Raw genomic sequence first — 15,874 nt, forward strand, 5'->3', positions numbered from 1 at the left:
ACTGAGAAATACAGAGAGAGTTGTGTGGAGCTGATAGTCTTAATTAGCTTTGTATTAACTAATTTGGCAATGGCTTGAATGTAACAGACGTTTATTAATATAAAAAAGTTTCGCATTAGAGTTTGAAAAATGTAGACAAATGGTTACTTTATTATATAAATTTACTGCCGAAAATCAGATTAAAACAGCAACAATAGTATGATCCCAGAATGCAATGTTAGTTCTGGGCACAAGGAAGGAAAAAAAGAACTGCAACCATGCAAGATAGTCACGAAACTTTACAGGTGTGTAGTTGAGATCAAGTTTGAAAATGGGTGTGGTCTGAGCAAGAGCTCCGAAAGTAGGGGGGTTAGGAAGTAGGGAACGGGCACCCCACTTTATGCCCCTGGCCTGATTTCACATCATGGCGATCCCATGGCAAGATTAAGTGAAAGGGTGCCCTGATTTGACAACTGAATAGTGTTTTCCTCATATGGCAAGTGACAGCTAAGCAGAAGAGAGGGAGTGGCGTGGTGTGGAGATGCCACGAGATATGATAGCCCTTCTACATCTGTACGACAGCTGGATGACAGCAAGAAAACAAAGTAGCATGAGTCACTGCCGGCCTGTTTCTAGTTGCTGTACTGGTCTGCTTATAGCCACACCATGACCATTTCATGCTATTCACTCGTCAAACGGAATAAGTCAATGGAATAAGACAATAATTATTAATATACAGTACAAACGTTTTACGGTTTTTAACAAAAATGCAACTTATTTAAGGTTATATGAATGGAAGTTTACAAGTGGAATAATGGTTACCAAATGTATAAGGAAAGTCTTTATAAACGTTATTTGGTCATATTGTCAGAGAGATGGCCGTAGCCTATGAATGAATACATGTTTTGAATAGTGGAGAGTTTGGGGAACAGCCTTAAAAGCTAGTTGCACGCCTCCTCTAAACATTGGAACACCATCAACCCTGACGAACTTTACTCCGCCGGACATTTATTGTCCCACCTTTGGAACTTCAGTTGAGATAATATTTAACAGCCAGCCGATCGTATAACTTTAGTGTTCTCCGCGCGTGTAGCCGACTGGATCGATGAAGTTGTGATTTGGACGGATATTGACACACTTCACCGACGCGCAGAAACAATGGTGCTGGTTTGTTAATAGATACATATCGATGTTACGTTGGCGACTGGCGTATGCGTCGCAAGGAGCATTTTGGAGCACTTTTCCTGACTTTTGTCCGTTGAACTCTGCGCAGGTTTCCATCGGAAAGGTGCTCCTCGGAGTCTTTGGGGTAGCAGTGGTCGTCATTTTGATAGCGGTACCCACGGCTATATATTTGAAAGGTGAGTCTTTGTTATTAAATGTTGATATTAATGCATCGTTTGTGTTCCGACGGACCTTTAAAAAGTTACGCACGCGTCATTACGCATGATCCGATTAGACCGTTTTCCATCTAAGAATAAAAACACACGTCCTGGTGGAAATCAGGGTGTGACATCACAACGGGAGGATTCGTTTCTCTGATGTGAGTGCCTTTCAATAGTTTCATCCTCACTCAGTACACACTATATGACAATTCCCATAATTACCCCCCAAAACACACTGACGTAAGCAATATTCCACTTGTCATTATCTGTTACAGCCTTTACAGCACATAGCTTCTTTTATGATGATGATGATGATGATGATGATGTGTATGATATCATATCCGTACCCTGTGACCTTCCAGCCCCAGTCAGGTTCTAACTCTCTAACGTGTTTCAGAGAAGGAGGAGGGGGATCAGAACATGAGAACTTTCACCCTGGAGGATGTCTTCAACAGTTCACTGAAACCAAAGTCCATCAGCATGAGGTGGATCTCAGGTGGGAGAATGAGACATGTAAAAAGGAGAGATAGGGGAGGTGGAACATGATGACATTGATTTCAACCACATACTGTAATGTCTAAACTGTCAATGTGTCTCTGAGGGGGCTTTTTATCTATCAGCTACATGGTTCTCCTTTGTCTAGTTACTAATTCACTTTGATCCATCCCCTCATTAAAGTGTCTGTCTGTGTGTTCATGTATTTATGGAATGTATACCTGGACTTTTTAGACGTGATGATTTAATACATGAATTAATGCAGGATATATCATGCATTCCTGTTGCTCACCATTAAGGTATGATGACGTCACAATGACTTTATGTGATTGGTTAACACTTAATGGATGATCAATTAATGACTGTTAATCTAACTGATGCCAAACAAGCTAGAATCCAGTAGCGGTAAAATAGAAAAGTGCATGTCAGACCCATGCATCTGACGAGCCTCTCCAAAGCAGAACAGGACCTATTCTTGTTGAACTATAAAGCTGAGTGGCTGTTTGTCGGTCAGTCTGTCACACCACCACTTTGTCCTGCAAAGTTGAACTTTAGAGAAGTACTTTTGAACTTTATTGAAGTACAATGGAATCACAAGAGACAGATTTAAAAAAATAAAATAATAATTAAAGATCGAAATCTGTGCAGCAGAGCTTGAGATACCCTGACTTTTGATCCCTAATATGGGTCAAGCTTAATCCTACAATTCCCGTAATGCAACTCCGTTATTAGACTCTCACTGCCTTCTAAATAAAGTGTCTCTTAAACTCCATACCTCCAGTTTGTAACACAGCTTTCTGGTGAAAATGTTCACTCTCAAGCCCAAACTGAGATAACCCTGATGACATCACTATGACATCATCAGGATCACCCTTGACAAAGCCGCTTAGAGCCTCAGAAGATGGCTATTATATTGTTTATAGGCTACGTACTAAGTACTCCTCGTGATGAGTAAACTAAACTTTGTATGTCAAATATGTGGAGTGGGCCTTTAACCAATCACATAAACACATAGTGGCATGATCATTTCTTAATGGTGAGCAACAGTAATTCATGATACATCCATCATTAACTCCTAAATAATCACAATTCATGCATTTGTTATTTAAGCATGTTTAAACCCTTGTTATAAAGTGTAACCGTTTAGCTGACGTCTTTAGGGATTTGCACACTTGTTCTCCATTTTAAATCCAATATTCTATTCTAAATTACAGTATTTTCCTCATCTTCCTCCACAGATAATGAGTATTTGAATAAGTCCCAGGGCTCAGTCTTCCTCCACAACGTCGTCACAGGAGCGGCATCAGAGTTCTTGAGCGGAGACACGTTTGTAAGTCACCCCGCTTGTGTGCATCTGTGTGCTTCTTTTGCGTAAGCAACATAAACCACATTAAATCAGCACAAAAACTATACATACCAATCCAAAAAAATGCAGTGTTGTCTGTGAGGCCATGGGCAGTGAAACTCTCACTACAGCGTTCTTTTTTCCAAAACAGAACGAAAAAGGCGCTTATGATTACCAGCTGTCTGCTGACCGCAAATATGTTGCATTCATAAGCAACCGTACCAAGGTACACTAAGCTTTTATTCACATTAATCTGATGCATATTTAAAGCTAAAGTGTTCACACCACAGTGTTGTGGTTTCTTTTCTCCCATTAGCTGTGGCGGCATTCATTTACAGCTACATATTCACTTTATGACCGGGAATCAAAGTAAGTACCTGAACTATGGATTTTCATTACTTTATATTTTCATTATGTGGTTTTCTATGGACAGTTAAATGTATGCACTTATAATAATGCAATGCACTCCGGTTAAGAGCATCCACCAAATGGTATGTTATGCATGCAAAGTAGATTATTTTAGAATATTTATTCTGAAATAAAATAATAATACAGCACATAAGTAAAGCTCAGTACAGTTCCCCAAATATCTTCTGCTTTTTACTTCATTTCAGAAATTTCACAACCTCTGACATTCCTGAAGAAATCCAGTACTTTGCCTGGTCTCCTGAAGGGAACAAACTGGTAAGATCGGACACACAAAGAAGATTGGTTGTATGAGTATGACTTTGAGTGACAGTTTGGCTTTGAAGTGGGTGATTGATGAGGTGATCAAGCACAACCTTTCCCAAACCCTTCAGCAGCGCAACAAAGGTTTAATCTGTGTTTGAGACGGTTCATAAAATAAATCAGGCTTCTTTTTCTGAACGTATGTATCCATTTTGTATTTTCAGGCCTACGTTTGGGAAAATAATGTGTACATAAAGACCAGCCCTGAATCGCCCCCACATCAAGTCACCTCAAATGGCAAGAAGAATCTGATTTTTAATGGGATCCCGGACTGGGTGTACGAAGGTAAGTGGCACAAAATAAGACATAAAGACATGAACAACAGGATACAAACATACAACACATCAGCCGGGTGTGGGGGGATTTTCACTTTCAAACTTCTTAGTTTATTCCATTACATGTAGCTACTTTTTTGAGTAAATTGTAATTGTTGGAGTAGTTTCACTTCAGCATTTGTATATTCAATGTATGTAAATTGTGTAATGTTATGTATTTGCAACGAACACATATATATTTTACATTTTCTAATCAGGAGACGGTGATGTGAAATTTCAATTCAATACAATAAACAACGAAATAGAATACAAATTGACCATAAATGTGTGAAATGTTAGTGAAATCTTCTATAGGACTGATGAAGTGTTTCAGATGCAGTAAAAACATCAACATGGATATACTGCAGCTTATAAGATCATCAGTATATGCATTTTTTTTGTAGTGGGAATTGAATCCCAAACCTGACCCTCACGGTCCTGAATCCTAATTTAGTAATCCTTAATCAGATTCCCGCTTTCCCCCTTCCAGAGGAGATGTTCTCATCCACTCAAGGACTGTGGTGGTCACCTGGAGGGAAGTACGTGGCTTATGCTGAGTTCAATGACACAGAGGTCCACACTATAGAGTACTCCTGGTATGGCGAGAACCAGTACCCCAGCACCGTTTCCATTCCATATCCAAAGGTACTGTAGGACGTTGTCCATCCAGAGCTTGTTTGACTCTAACAAGCTTTCACTGGGATCATTACATTGTCGTATGCCAATGAGTGTACCTTACATTCTTTTATTGTGCAGCCAGGTACTCCCAACCCCATTGTGAAACTGTTTGTTGTGGACACTGACAACACAACAATTACTGAAGTTGTTGTTCCAGCCTCACTCAACGCAAGGTAATAAAACAGCCTCTATTTTTCTGTTAACATCTTAACAATCTGACGACCTGCCAGCGGGCCCGGCCAACTCTTTCAGTTTTTAACATAGAGGAAGACATTAAGGTCATATGAAACTTGCTAATCTAAGGAACCCAGTGGTGCCATGTCATACTAGCTTGCCATGGCCATTTTAACAGGGGTCCATTGACCTCTCACCTTAAAATATCTTCATGAAAATGGGTTCTTTTGGTACCCACGAGTCTCCCCTTTGGAGACATGTCCATGTTATGCTAATTCCATGCAGTTTGGGGCAAAGACCATGCAGTATTTCTCGTGCAGTATAAATGTGTTATTTTTGCTTATTATAAAATGGTGAATGTGCATCTTTCTGCATACTGGGCTCCCTAAACAGACTTGAAATTGCATAAATTGGGTATGACTGGAGACTGTTGTGGATTCAATCAGCCCAATTATATTCATGTGTGATGATGTAAGTCCCCAAAGTAGCCATTTCATTGTAGTGAGACCATTTTTTAAACTTGACCTCACTGTATAAAATTACCTATTGTGAGCCTCATAAAACTTTAAACCACAAACTAGGGCATTCAGAGGATGTATGGCTTCCCTAGGTATATTGGCAATAAGGGGGTGTCTGAGCAGATTCCAGAGAGAATCGCCGAAAAATGTAATCCTTACGGAAATCTCCAAATGCCGTTGATAACCAGTCACAGCATGGCTTTTTTCTATGGTGTTATTCAAGGTCTTGGTATCTTAATTTGGTATTTTGAAGAGATTTTGGACAATATTGATCAATTCTCAAGTGGTTAAAAAAAAGGTTAAATGTTGCACCAAATCTGAGTAACAAATGTTGCCTCCTGCTATTAGGGAAGGGAATCAGAAACCGATAGGAGCTTACCAGTGTCATAATGTATTTCATTTTTTCTTTTTCTCAGTGAGCACTACTTGGCCACGGTTACTTGGGTGACGGATGAACAAATAGCGGTTCAATGGCTGAAGAGAGTACAAAACCACCTCATCCTTCAGATCTACAATTTTAGTGGAGTCAAGTGGGATCCTGTTGAGGTAAAACATGATGATATGAACAATTATTTAATGTTTTTCTACATTAGAATAATTTATGGCATTAAATTGTACACTGGCATTACACAGAGAACCAACCCATTTCAATAGCAATAAATCCTATAGCACTTTATACTGAAAGGGAGAATAAGGGACCGCAATTGTTTCTACAACATTTTTATGAAAATCCAATAGCAGTTCTTGAGATAATAATAATAATAATAATAATAATAATAATATACCAAGACCTACATATAAACTTAACAATACTGACTCATGGACATTTCTTTTTCTTAGCTCCATGTCATAAACTCTTGCTGTTCACATTTTTGTTACTGATCATAGTCAAAATTCCCCAGGTTAGCTAAATGTTTTCTAAATGTAGTTCTGTGTCGCAACATCTCTTAGTGTTTAGACTGATAAGACTGGTATATTGTTATAAAATCTCTTAGTGCAGCTGTAAAAACTTATTGTATTCCTTTTTACAGCATCTGGAGGTACACAGTCCCATGGGTTGGATTGGACGGGTAAGTCCAGTAGACTGTTAAAGGACATTCTATAGTTTTCTTTTTATAAATTCCCTGAAAAGACCAAAAACAACAATGAATGTATCTATCTACAAATATTGCATGTCTATCCTAAGCTTGATGTATCTATTCCCTTGTGCCATAGAGATCCATTGTTGTCCAAAAACGATTGAAAAGACATCAGTGAGACACACTGTTGCATACTGTAGTTGATTCTGACTCAATCCCACATATACCTCTCTGCTGTCAGACATACTCACTAGAGAACCAGATGTGGGGAAACCAGCTGCTGAAAATAGTCCCCAACACATTTCCAGTGCCCAGCTGTTTTTAGAAATTGCTGAACCTTTTTTTTATTTATTTTTTATGAAACTATATATTTGTGAGCTGTGAGTTTTTTAAAGTTTTACATTCTCAGTAGAAATGAATGGGCATGTAGTTGAGAGCCACAGACAAAGTACAGAAGTAGGAGAAAATATATGATAATAATATACTTGTTCTTCCTAGTTCTCTCCACCAGAACCAGTTTTTGAGGCAGACAAGAACAGCTATTACCTGTTGATGAGTGACGCTACAGGGTACAAGCACATCCATCATGTGCTCGGGGTAGGTAGACTGAATCATTTCAGAATCACATGGGCAAAATAAGCTCTTTTTAAGACAAAATATAATCAATATTTTTCTGTAGCATGTTACCACCTACACACATTCTGTTCTGACTCACCATGCAGGGCAAAGCTAAAGCAATCACCTTTGGAGAATGGGAAGTCATTGACATTTTGAAAGTAACTGCGGATAGTGTGTAAGTTGTTGCCTTATCTGCATAAAACTGTATACACATGTACAATACCTCAAATGCACAACATTTATCTTGTAAAAAAAACATAGGGCTTGACTGTGTATTATAATGTGTGCTGCTATTTACAATGCTTTATTAAAACTTAAACTTTTCATCAAATGGAAATATTCTAGATCTGGATGCATCACTTTATGCACTTTCCCAAACATTTTTTGTGTCTCTGGAAACGTTGAGATTGTCGCTAAATTATGATGGAGTTACAGATATAACTGTGATGTCCCATGAGCTGAATTCCTCCTTTGCTACAGTCTGAAATTCCCACCCCACTCATTTATACCAATTATTCCACAGATATTATTCAAGTAATGAAGGGGGCAAGCCAGGAAGAAGGAATGTTTACCAGTAAGGGTCTTTATTATTTTAGTCTTTGGGTTTTATTTAAAAACACCGTTTGATTAGAAAGCATTTCTTCAGAGTTAAAGAGTGTGTGTGTGTGTGTGTGTGTGTGTGTGTGTGTGTGTGTGTGTGTGTGTGTCAGGTTTTTCAAGAGCATCGATCAAGGGAGCGCATTGTATATGACCCGGTGTCTGACTTGTGAATTACGCAAAGAAGACTGTCAGTATAACTCTGCCTACTTTAGCCACAATGCCTCCTTCTACCGTATGAGCTGCAGTGGTCAGTTTGTTTATTTATTTTTTCCTATGCCTCTTATTTTTGTAATATACCACTATGTATTATTGATACATTCTGTAATATATTAGTTATTGCTTATTTTATTATAAGTATTATATTTAAAAATATATAAAATATCTAATATTATTGGAACTTTTACACAAAGGTCCTGGCATTCCTTACTATGCTCTCATGGATACCAGGCCAAATCAAGGTAATACACAAATTTGAAATTAAATCTAACAATTATATCAAAGAGGAGAAAATGTTATTCGAATGAGCCTTCTATATTTTTATATTTTGTAGTGTTAAAGGTTTTGGAGGACAATAAAGAATTTAGCAGCCTGATATCGGACATCCAAATGCCCACTATGCGCCGAGCCTCCATCAAACTTGAAGGACACAGTAAGTACTACTAGTAGTAGCTCTACTACTTTAAAGTAATAAAGAGAATTTTTCTTTAACACTCTTTTCAACTAACTGGGAATACTTTATTTACATCTTGGCTGTTCATATTTTTGACAGATCTCTGGTATCAGATGTTTTTGCCCCCAGGCTTTGATGAATCCAAGAAGTACCCTTTACTAATAGATGTGTAAGAATTTATTTAAAAAACAACATTTAATTAAAAATGCTTTTCAAAAGCGTTCATAAACTGATACTGATTTGCCCAACCTCCCAGGTATGCCGGTCCCTGCAGTCAGAAAGCAGACTTCATCTACAGGGTAAGCTGGTCCACCTACCTGGCCAGCACTGAGAAAATCATTGTCGCAAGCTTTGACGGAAGAGGAAGCGGTTACCAAGGCGACAAGTTAATGCATGCAATCTATAAAGGTCTGGGAACCTATGAGGTGGAAGATCAGATAACAGCAGCCAGGTAAGGAAAGCAAGGACCAGTTTAGACAAGTCAATGCATCTTCGCTCGGACAAACAGTTTCACCCTCCGTTTCCCAGGAAAGCTTGATCAAACTGGATCAGACTTGTTTCTGTGGTTGAAATGCGCCCAGGTGTACACAGACATACACACAGGAAAAGTCATAAGCATCAACAAGTTACTATGATGATCCGAAGGCCAATTTTCATTCTTGTAAACTTACTGTTGAGATAATTGTCTTTTCTTTTTTTATATTTTAGGGAATTCATCAAAATGGGCTTCATAGACAAAGACAGAGTTGCTATTTGGGGCTGGGTAAGTTCTCAAAGACTTTATTAAAACGGTTTTGTTAAAGAACAAGTGTTTTCAAATAGAAACTTATCAAAAATTAAAACACATTGATAATCTTTGTTTCTTAAGCAAAAGGCAGTGAATATGTGCTATTTCATAGTTCGGAGAGCAATAAATGGCTCTGAAAATGAGTTAATGTTTCACCTTGCTGTCAGTGTGCTTGGTCTTTCCTAAAGAGCTAGGATTTTTATTTATTTATTATTTTTTTTACACAGTCTTATGGTGGATATGTGACATCAATGGCCTTGGGATCAGGAAGTGGAGTTTTTAAATGTGGAATGGCGGTCGCTCCAGTGTCCAAATGGGAATATTATGGTATTTTTTTTGTCTTTTTAAGTTCTTGTTGTTAACAACCTCCCAGACCTAACACACTCACTTTAATGGCACACATGGTCTGTTTGTTAATTCCAGATTCCATCTACACAGAGCGTTACATGATGGAGCCCTCACAGAATTCTTTGGCCTACACTGTAAGTTTCACGCATATTATGTGACATTATGACTGTCTCTTGTATCTGACGGTCATTATTAGTTATACTATTGCCTGTTTTCACCAATAAACACAAATCTGATGTGTGCAGAACTCAACAGTAACTGCCAGGGCCAAGAATTTCCATTCAGTGCAGTATCTTCTGATTCATGGAACAGCTGATGGTGAGTAATGCAGTGGCATAATTAAGGATTTAGGATTTTGTTGACCTATCTAGCACTCTCTCCATGTGTGACACTTGAAGTGGTATTTTGGAAAAGTCTGTGGTCAAGTCTTTGGTGATCTTTCTTGACTAAAATGGGCAGATTGCATTGAAAACCTTGTTAATTTTGGGTTTTTTTTGTTGTTTTCTAGACAATGTTCATTTCCAGCAGGCAGCCGAGATCTCTGAAGCTCTAGTGGACGAGCAGGTGGACTTTGAGGCGATGGTAAGTTATCTTGAAAATCCAAAGTGCAATGACTGGAAGACTTAAAATAATAACCAAATGTCCTTTTTTTTTTCTTCAGTGGTACACAGACAAGGATCATGGGCTTGGCGGCTCGGCCAATCAACACGTCTACACCCACATGAGCCACTTCCTACAGAGGTGCTTTGCATAAAGTCCACTGGGTCACAAAAATCTCTTTTCACAACCTGAATAAAACTAAAATGTTGGATAAAGTCTTTAAGTCTTTAGTTCTCCAAACGCCAGGAAAGTACAAAGTGGTCCAAATCATATAATGTCGTTTAGTGAAAATTTGTCATGCGTCAGAAATGGAAATGATAACTTGCATGTTTACTTGTACCACAAATACTTCAAATGTGGATTTCTTTTCAAAGTTTGTTTTGTGAATTTAACTATATTTGACAAGACATAGGCTACAGTAATGATATGAAAGTGTAACTACTTGTACTACTTAGGACATAGTTTTTACAGTATTGTATTAAAATATGCACATAAATGTAATGCACCAAATTAATTTTATCAATTTTACAAAATGTTTGATGTAATACTTGTTTCATAAAATAAATAAAACAATGAGAACTCTTTGTTTGAGATATAATTTTTTCAGTTTAAGGGGAATCATCAATGATAACCTTTATTGTTGAATTTTCCAACCTAATAATGATAATAATAATAATATACATAACAGAGTCTACAGTCATGCTAGCAGCTTTGTTCTAAATGCTAATGTCAGTATGCTATCATGCTCACAATGACAACTATAAAATGCTGAGGTTTAGCATGTTAACGTCTTAGTTTAGTACGATGATAGTACTTTACTTACTTTCTACTTTTCTCCACTATATCCCAGAGAGAAATATTGTACTTTGTACTCCGCTACATTAATCTGACAGCTGTAGTTACTAGTTACTTTACAAATTGAGATTTTTGCACACTAAACACATGTAGTTTATAAAAGATGTTTTATTATAAACTAAACTACCCAACAATATAACGGTCTACAAGTCCAGCTGGAATGATTAGCTGATTAAACACTTAGCTGATTGACAGAACTTCAATCATTTACAGTTTCAAAAATGAGCATTGAGTACTTTTACTTTTAATACTTTAACCCTTGTGTTGTCTTCCAGTCGACCATGAAGTTGTTGTCCTTCTGGGTCAAAATTGAAAATGAACGCGGCGCATTTTCTGACGTTTTAGTCGCATTTTGTCCACATTTTTGTCACTTTTTTTAAATCGATTTTCGACAGAGGATGCTGAGTGGATCACAGACGGGTATCTGTCAAAGTTTAGTCAGGACACTGTTTTGAAACCATTTTAAAAATTTTTTTCAAGTGCTACAAAATTGAATAAAACACCCAAAATGCAATGAAAGTAATCATTAACTTTACCTATGACATACATCGATGCATCCGTGTTACTTCTGGGCAATTTGGTTGAAAGAAACCCATATTTCTGATATAAAAAAACTTTGGAAAAGGGTCAAATTTGAGTACAGCCTCACAGAGCTGCTAGCATGGCTGTAGGCTCAGTCTTGTTAGAGTGAAGGTTATGGGGGGGGTTTCATGGTGAAAATACTGGCCCCAACTCCATCTTCTATTTCTTTGAGAAGGTGAGGTGGTCGAGAGGACAAGTAGGTACTGGGCTTCATGTGTGAAATGATTTCAGACAAAGGAGAAAGGGAAATATGTTCAATTTCTGACAATTGTGACAACTTTTTTACAGTCGGCTCAGTACTAGTAGGTAAAACTTTTGGATCCATGGGAATTTTTGGAAATATTAACTGAGAAATAGTGTTATTTCAGCCTTGACACACTGCTAATATATCTTTTTCAACAAATAAAATACACGGGAGTATATGTGAGTCATATTCAAGATTTACTGTATTGTTATATATAGCAACATATGCCGTTTACTTTTATAGAGCAGCTTTACTGAACTATGGCCCTTGTAAAAATGGAGATAACTGCCACTGATGAAACAAATGGTCAATATTCCCCATCTTTTAAATTTGATCGGAAAGAACCCACAAATACTGACTCACCTTCCAGATATGACAGCACACTATAACTTCCCATTATGATGACACAGTAGCACATTAAAGCATTGCCTCTGCTTTTTGTTAAACAGGATGAGCTGCGCTTGTTTGATCTTAACACCTAAGTACCAGCTGGCCTCACGCATGAATAGCATCTTCCCTTGCTGAACAAATGCTTGGCTTGTTGATTCGGCCGATGTGACGGGCCCGTGTCTAATGGGTTGAGAGTAACAGGTGGACCAGGCAGAGTGGTAAAATTGGCCCACCTGAGCAGACCCATCCTCCTCCTGCTCTAACAGTATATAAGCCCATGAAGTACGATTGGAGGGTTAGAGACAGCAACAAGCAGAGGAACTAACAGCACCGTTCTTTGGAAAGAGAGAAGAAAAGGTGAGTTGCGTTTTGTTGCAACAGCAAAACAACTTTAACTTTAGCTTTCTGCACCAATATGAAAACTCTGCGTCTGTGTGTCTGTGTGGTGGTGTAGGTTATAACCATGAAAAGCATCCACTCCCTGGCCGGTATCCTTCTGGTTCTCGGCTTTGTCCAGAGCAGCTGGCAGGTTCCTCTGCAGGAGGCTGATGACAACTTAAGGTACAGAAATCACATCTAAATGAATAATGTTATGTCTTTGCTTTCAGGTTGAACTACGTTTAGGAGCGCTGTATTAAAACGTCATACTTAGCGTACAGAAATAGAAGATTCTACTGTATGTCACCAAACCAACTGGATGACAACTCAAAATGTGCTGTAGGTGACTCATTTTAGGTTAAATTCCATAACAACATTTACAAGCTAAGCACATTCATCCAAAGTCTGCAAAATGATGGGGACATGACAAGAAAGTTACTTCAAAGACCCCAAATGTATCCCAAGTAAAGAGGACAAAAGGCAAAAAGTAATTTGAAGAATTAAAACTATGGATGATAGAGGCTACTGTACAGCTTGTCATTCACTAAAGAATTATGATGCTATATGTGATGATCAAATGTATAAATACAAAGCAATTTGGAAGTCTATTGTAGAAAAAAAGAACACATTCTAGCAAAGCAAAATGGGAGATGGAATAGAAATTTGAAAAGTTGATACTGCATTACGCCTGTGGTAAAAATATGTATGGAAGATACGATTCGTCTGCATCATCCTGAGGGTTTTTGGAGAATTCTATGCAAACCTAACCCATATATTTTGGTCATATAAACTGTGCAAATTATATTGGATTGGTGTAAACTCAAAGTGATTGCAATTGCCAAACTGTGTTCTCTCTCCTGCACTGCAGCTTTGAGGCAGACGACACATTAGTGGGTGAGCCGAGGGAGCTGTCGAACACGAAGAGACATTCGGAGGGAACTTTCTCCAACGACTACAGCAAATACCTGGAGGACATGAAGGCGCAGGACTTTGTTCGGTGGCTGATGAACAACAAGAGGAGCGGGTCAGTGTGGGATCCATTCTAAAAATGATCATAAGAGTTTTTTGTATAAAGCTTTCCTTGTTTGGCCCTATTTCTTAAATAATCTAACACTGGTTAAATTAAAGCTCAGGATGTAATACTCAACTTTTAGGGGGCTAAACAGCAGTGTTGGAAGAAGCACTCAGATGTAGTACAAGTACAAAAATGTAAAAATACTCAATTACATCTAAAATTTCTGCATTCAAAATCTTACATAAGTATTATCGGATAAATGTACTTAAAAAATAAATAATAATTCTGCAGTAAAATATACCCTGTGCCTTATTTTAACTACTTAATATGCAGTAAGCAATAGCTAGTTTGGTTCCCAACCTAAGGATCAAGCCCTCCAAAGGGTCACAAGATAAATCTGAGGGGTCGGGTGATGATTAATGAAAGACGATAGATATTTGCTACACAAATATAGGCTTATATTCATTTTTTTGGGACTTTTCTCTAATCTTTGTTTTTTGGTAAAATATGGGATAATTTGACCAGTTATCAGTTAGTTATCGAAATGAACCCACGTGAGAAGTTTAGAGGGGAAATGCCTCAGCTAACAACTAATGGACATCTGAATCCAGACACAGTTTCAGCTCAAGCCAAAAAGATTGAGAACCACCAGTTTGACAATACATTGTTTTTTTATAAACTTACTACATCATAAGAATGATAATCTCAAAAAGTGACTAGTGATTATGCCTGCCAGATAAATTTAGCGGAGTAAAAAGTACAATATGTCCCTCTGAAGTGCAGTAAAGTAGAAGTATAAAGTAATATTAAATGGATATACGGAAGTATACCTTAAAATTGAACTTCACAGTACTTGAGTAAATGTACTTTTGACCACTGATACACAGGGATGTAGTTCCCTGATCGGGTTTTTGCTTCAGACTCTTCAGCTTTTAAAAAGTTTTAAAATAATATAAAATATTTCCCTCACTGAGTGTCATTGTGTGTTTTTAGTGCTGAAACAAAGCGCCACGCGGATGGGACCTTCACCAGCGACGTGAGCTCTTATCTCAAGGACCAGGCAATCAAAGACTTTGTTAACCGGCTCAAGTCTGGACAAGTCCGAAGAGAGTAGGCTGTTCCTCCCTCCCTCTCCTCCTCCTACAGTACCAAAACCCCTAACGGCCTGCCTGCCTGGGCCTGATTCCACCATGACAAGAGACACTGAGTCAGAGAGAAAGAGCTAATCAACTGCTTCATGTGCCACTTTTTCCCCTTTCTTTGCTTTTCCCCCCCTCGATGTTCCTTGTGGTTGTGCTAAAAAAATAAATCACCTGAACTTTTCGCACTGCGTTGATTGATATATTACTACTGTGTGATGATTGCGTGAAGTGATTCTTTTTGACACAAAACATGCCAGAAGACAATGAACTAATCACGGAATGATCAAAGCAACACAATGCATTCACCTATCAGAATAATCGCAACGAAAAGGATGATTTTCTGATGATCGCTGCACTGCAGGCCAAATAGAGTTCGAATGGCAGGTGTCCACATTGTGGGGTTAGTGACCCTTAATGGGCAGTGTTTACATTGTGTGCATGTGTACCTACTCAGATCTGAAACGGACAGGCGCGGTGAGGCGTTCAGCAAGAGGCATGTAGACGGAAGCTTCACCAGTGATGTGAACAAGGTGTTGGACTCGATGGCTGCCAAGGAATATTTACTCTGGGTCATGACCTCCAAGACTTCAGGGTGGAGGTAAAACTAAGGCACATGACTGATATGATAATTGCCAGAAATGCTAGACTCGGCATGATTGTGATGTTCTCTCTTTTGCAGTAAGAAAAGACAAGAGGACCAATAAGACACTCCTCAAGGACTTCCTCTGTGTGCTGCACACAAAGCCATAGACAGGAGAAACAGAAAGCCATACTGCTTTGCATGTTGTAATGTCAGCACTATTTTAAAAGTCTTTTTTTACTTACTGTATGTGATGCAAAGATACAAAAACTACTACTCTTCCATAGTTTTTAATGGTGCAACCAGAGAGAAGAAATGAAATTGAGGGCATATTTTTTCTACAAATTTAAATTATTTTCTATATTTTTA

General features: G+C 38.2%; 2 protein-coding genes across 2 annotated transcripts; both read left to right on the forward strand.

Annotated features, from left to right (window-relative positions):
- The first annotated feature begins 1,019 nt into the window (after positions 1-1,019).
- On the forward strand, positions 1,020-10,812 carry LOC114551253 (dipeptidyl peptidase 4). Its single transcript, XM_028572424.1, has 26 exons — positions 1,020-1,140; positions 1,253-1,340; positions 1,762-1,860; positions 3,098-3,189; positions 3,356-3,430; positions 3,521-3,573; positions 3,819-3,888; positions 4,098-4,218; positions 4,738-4,892; positions 5,004-5,098; positions 6,034-6,163; positions 6,649-6,687; positions 7,195-7,293; positions 7,419-7,489; positions 7,838-7,888; positions 8,025-8,161; positions 8,325-8,372; positions 8,465-8,563; positions 8,684-8,753; positions 8,841-9,035; positions 9,293-9,347; positions 9,599-9,698; positions 9,795-9,853; positions 9,965-10,037; positions 10,228-10,301; positions 10,381-10,812. The coding sequence occupies exons 1-26, from the start codon at positions 1,138-1,140 to the stop codon at positions 10,471-10,473; spliced, it is 2,244 nt and encodes a 747-aa protein (XP_028428225.1). The 5' UTR covers positions 1,020-1,137; the 3' UTR covers positions 10,474-10,812.
- Positions 10,813-12,853: 2,041 nt separating this feature from the next.
- Positions 12,854-15,629, forward strand: LOC114551029 (glucagon-1). Its single transcript, XM_028572121.1, has 5 exons — positions 12,854-12,951; positions 13,637-13,792; positions 14,777-14,893; positions 15,380-15,523; positions 15,605-15,629. The coding sequence occupies exons 1-5, from the start codon at positions 12,854-12,856 to the stop codon at positions 15,627-15,629; spliced, it is 540 nt and encodes a 179-aa protein (XP_028427922.1).
- The last annotated feature ends 245 nt before the right edge of the window (positions 15,630-15,874 follow it).

This window comes from Perca flavescens, chromosome 24 (assembly GCF_004354835.1).
Source record: "Perca flavescens isolate YP-PL-M2 chromosome 24, PFLA_1.0, whole genome shotgun sequence".
Classification (NCBI taxonomy): domain Eukaryota; kingdom Metazoa; phylum Chordata; class Actinopteri; order Perciformes; family Percidae; genus Perca; species Perca flavescens.

Coding starts and splice junctions, on each gene's coding strand:
- LOC114551253 (XM_028572424.1), top strand. Junction 9,699..9,794: donor GTCCAAATGGGAATATTATG/GTATTTTTTTTG, acceptor TGTTAATTCCAG/ATTCCATCTACACAGAGCGT. Junction 10,038..10,227: donor GATTCATGGAACAGCTGATG/GTGAGTAATGCA, acceptor GTTGTTTTCTAG/ACAATGTTCATTTCCAGCAG.
- LOC114551029 (XM_028572121.1), top strand. CDS start 12,854: ATGAAAAGCATCCACTCCCTGGCCGGTATCCTTCTGGTTCTCGGCTTT. Junction 12,952..13,636: donor GAGGCTGATGACAACTTAAG/GTACAGAAATCA, acceptor CCTGCACTGCAG/CTTTGAGGCAGACGACACAT. Junction 15,524..15,604: donor TCCAAGACTTCAGGGTGGAG/GTAAAACTAAGG, acceptor TCTCTTTTGCAG/TAAGAAAAGACAAGAGGACC.